The sequence below is a fragment of the Nestor notabilis genome, unplaced genomic scaffold (genome assembly GCF_000696875.1).
Source record: "Nestor notabilis isolate BGI_N333 unplaced genomic scaffold, ASM69687v1 scaffold8300, whole genome shotgun sequence".
Classification (NCBI taxonomy): domain Eukaryota; kingdom Metazoa; phylum Chordata; class Aves; order Psittaciformes; family Psittacidae; genus Nestor; species Nestor notabilis.
This window is the reverse complement of record NW_009911554.1, coordinates 10,574-11,849: the sequence shown is the minus strand read 5'-3', so window position 1 is coordinate 11,849 and position 1,276 is coordinate 10,574. Positions and strand designations below refer to the sequence as shown.

The window sequence follows — 1,276 nt, the reverse complement described above, 5'->3', positions numbered from 1 at the left end:
TAAAACGCAACTTTCACCCCTAAACAGGAAGGGACGGACAGAGCACAACGTCAAGCTTGGATTAAAACCCTCTCTCCAGGGCTGGAGGGGCACAGGCCGCACCGTATCCCCATCCAAAGGGATGTCCCATTCGGGACACGGCTTTGGAAGCTAAGGGCACATCAAACCAGTTCTTTTCCAGCTGAAAAATAACCCCAAAATAAGACTAAAATAACGCCAAACCCGTTCGCTCCCAGCTGAAAAATAACACGTGGGAGGAGAAAGCTGGGAGGGGTTGGCCCGGGAGAAAATTCCTTGCATGCTCCCGTCCGGCAGGCTCTCAGGGGTAATGGGAGCCGGACGGCGTTTTCAGGCACCGGCTGCTGTTTGAGCTCCCGAACAACAGAGCTGGAGAGGCAAAAACGTCCCTTTTGCCCTCCCTTCCCTGGTTTAAGGCCATGGTAAGACCCAGTCCTGGTGCTCCCTTCTACCCCCTCTGCGTTCCCCAGGGCGCAGGATCACCTGCAGGGTCCTGGTGGAAGTACAGAGGGGATCTGCCACAGGGTGGGAAGGAGAAAGCTGTTTCCCCTCCCTTCTAAGCCCTTCCTGCTCCCAGGTTTTCCTTTGTGCCAGGTTTCCCTGACTCTCAGGAAGCCGAGCAGCGAAGAGGCCAAAATGCAGCATCATTTAAGTGTAATAAACCAAAAGGACAGTTTCTGCTCTTCAAATTAATGACATACATAAACTACATGCAAATTACACCACCACCCCCCTAAACAGCAGATAACCAAATTCATCATAGCAAAGACCAAGAGAAGAGAGAGTAACACAAAAGCCCTGCTTCCCCTCACCTTCCTGCTACACACAGGGCCAGGGGAGGAAGAGACACAAACATGGTAGGTCCTGGACAGAGAAATATATTTGCTTCAGAGTATGTCTCCCCACACCCTAAAACCAGACAGGGAAAACTGATCATCCTCAAATGTAGGGTGGTTGTAGCTAAAACGCAGGCCTCTTCCCCCCTGGAGTCGGCATCACAACGTGGTACCCCCAAAAAGTGCATGTTTAGAAACCAAACCCAAACAGACGTGGAGGCTGGAGTGAGGAGGGCAGAGGGAGCCAAGGGAAGGGCTAGTTTCCTCGGAACGCACTGTGTGCTGCTGAGGAGGCTGCCCCAGCAGCGGCCGTCTGGAAGCTCCTGTTGGTGAGGATGCCTTGGGAGAACTCTTCCTGCGCCCTCTGGAAGCTGGCTCCCGTGCGTCGGTACAGGGAATGCACCTGGAAACAGGAGAGGGGG

At 53.6% G+C, this 1,276-nt stretch overlaps 1 protein-coding gene across 1 annotated transcript in view; it reads right to left on the bottom strand.

Moving 5' to 3' along the window:
• Positions 1–1,110: 1,110 nt before the first annotated feature.
• Positions 1,111–1,276, bottom strand: part of SCAMP2 (secretory carrier membrane protein 2) — a gene marked incomplete at its 5' end in the record, with an annotated part of 7,759 nt that continues 7,593 nt past the window's right edge. Inside the window, 1 exon segment of the mRNA XM_010015374.1 lies at positions 1,111–1,257. Within this exon segment, the coding sequence (XP_010013676.1) occupies positions 1,111–1,257 (147 nt within the window).